At 32.2% G+C, this 2,189-nt stretch overlaps 1 protein-coding gene across 1 annotated transcript in view; it reads left to right on the top strand.

Moving 5' to 3' along the window:
• Positions 1-2,189, top strand: part of LOC108748586 (unconventional myosin-IXb) — an 18,988-nt gene that overhangs the window by 8,311 nt on the left and 8,488 nt on the right. The window contains exon 3 of the mRNA XM_018486826.1: positions 380-666. Within this exon, the coding sequence (XP_018342328.1) occupies positions 380-666 (287 nt within the window). The remainder of the gene's footprint in view (positions 1-379; positions 667-2,189) is intronic.

The raw sequence follows: 2,189 nt of genomic DNA, 5'->3' as shown, positions 1-2,189 counted from the left end.
TTCTGTCAATACATCTTCTCTATACACATCGGATAATTTTTTCTTGCTTGAACAGCATTTTTACCTTTTCGATAGTAAAAAAGTAAAATATGCCGAAAATGCTGCTTTTCACTTTCCATATTTGATAGGGCACCAACCAAAAACTACTGCGTAGAATCAATCGAACTTTTTTCACAAGCAAGCCTTGCTATATCAGCTGTCAAAATATGTAATGATTATGCGGCTTAAGTGTGAAGTTGGCTGTGAAAAAATACAATAAGTCCTCTGTTGGGAAAAAACGAAATTACTTTCCGAACAACCTAATATTAATCGTATTATTATAATAATTGAGAGAAAATTAATGTTTTCTTAAATTATTTTTATATAAATTTTCTTTCAGATCTAGATCCTTCGAAACGTCACAATGGAGTACCTGATGATGGGATAGTATCCTGTGTAACAGCATTAGGATGTCTTCGATCACCACCGATCTCTAGCATCATTGCCGATGTGAAAAACGCAAAAAGTAATCAAAATCAGCATCGATGTCTCCCAAAAGCCACCGCGTCTTCGCCCGGCCCTGCGACTTCCACGGCCTTCGATGACCTCATTCATCTATCTGGACCTCTTACAGAAGATGCAGTACTTAAATGTCTTCAAGCTCGCTTCTGTGCCAAGCAGTATCATGTAAGATCAATGTTTTTGTTAAAAGTAGATAAGTAAAAATAGATAGCTTAACATTTGTATAGCTTTCGAAAACTTGGGCATCTAAATTCTTCATGGAGAAAAAAAGAAGTGAGATAAATGAAAGTACATGAATTTTTTTAAATGAAATATGATTGTTAAGTGAATTGTAGTTAAATGAATAATTAATTAAGAATAAATTAGGTATACTTTGTTACATGTCAGTTGTATTTTTAAATAAGCTATTTTTAAGTAAGATAAGTTTGTGTGTTTTGGAAAATATAAGATTGATTAAACTTATACAAAACTATGACAATGCACAAGATTTCTCTCTCTTTTTTAAGATTTCTATACACATTAAATATTAAGAACCAAGTTTATAATTTATATAAAATTTTTATGTTATATATACATATTTTGGCAATATAAACGTTACGTTCAATGCATTAAGCAGACATTTAATTTTTAACTAAATTTTAATTAAATTTGTTACGAACATTTGTAAGAACGACAAATAACCATGGATCAAAAGAGTTTTTCCTGCAATTTTAGACTCTAAATGTTCAAGGGGGGATTCCAAAATCCAATCGTTCATAAATCGTATATATACACACATACACATGTGCGTACACGTACGAATGACTGTGCCAGAGCGGAATGCAAAGAGGCGGTCTCGAATCATATTCGTAAGTACCTGAAGTGTTGTGTTGGTATTGGTGCTCGCAATAACACAACACAAGCGTGGCTGATATGTACTGCCATTAAGAATTCACCCTGTCTCTCGACTGGTTCGTGCATGCCACCCTGCCACAAGAAACCCACGCACAGGTGGCACGCACGCTCGCATTCCGATGTGATCGGCCAGACAAACTTTAATTTCATATTTTCCTTATACTATATGATTGATTATATGATTGAATTATATGACTAATTATATGTAATCGAGTTTTTTATCAACCACGAGTTTCTTCAACGGTAATTGTTGCTTGAATTACTTTAGAAATGTTGTTAATTTTAAAACTTAACGTTTATGTTAATGTCTAAGATGTATCTAAAAGATGTATGTATGAATACATATGATTTAGTAAAATTTACTAATTAATGAACATAAATTTTATCTTTAATTTATTAATTTATTAATTGAAATTTAGTTAAAACATTAATTACTCGATTTCTTTAGTTGTAAATGGAATTTGGCGCTTACCACAATATCTTATCTCGTATGTCGTTCATCATGATGGACAATTCTTCGTACAGCAAGCTATCGACTTTTTATACAAAAGGTTCGGTTTTTTTGAGGCTGTTCCTCGTTTAGGCGTTTTATTGAGAAACTCTTGATTTCTCCCTGATCTAAGTTCTCCAGGCAAGTGAAGATCTTTTTTCTCGTCGATTGCGGTTGGTTGGATACTTTATTCAATTACAAAAAGCAAGTTGATTATATACTTACATAAATTCACTATGCAATTTGTTAGACTTGAACTTTGACATTCAAAAGAGAGAAAGCTTAAAAAATTTCTTTATCTACA

Source organism: Trachymyrmex septentrionalis, unplaced genomic scaffold, assembly GCF_001594115.1.
Source record: "Trachymyrmex septentrionalis isolate Tsep2-gDNA-1 unplaced genomic scaffold, Tsep1.0 scaffold235, whole genome shotgun sequence".
Lineage (NCBI taxonomy): Eukaryota > Metazoa > Arthropoda > Insecta > Hymenoptera > Formicidae > Trachymyrmex > Trachymyrmex septentrionalis.
Note: the sequence above shows the minus strand (reverse complement) of the source record. Positions and strands in the feature narration are given on the sequence as shown.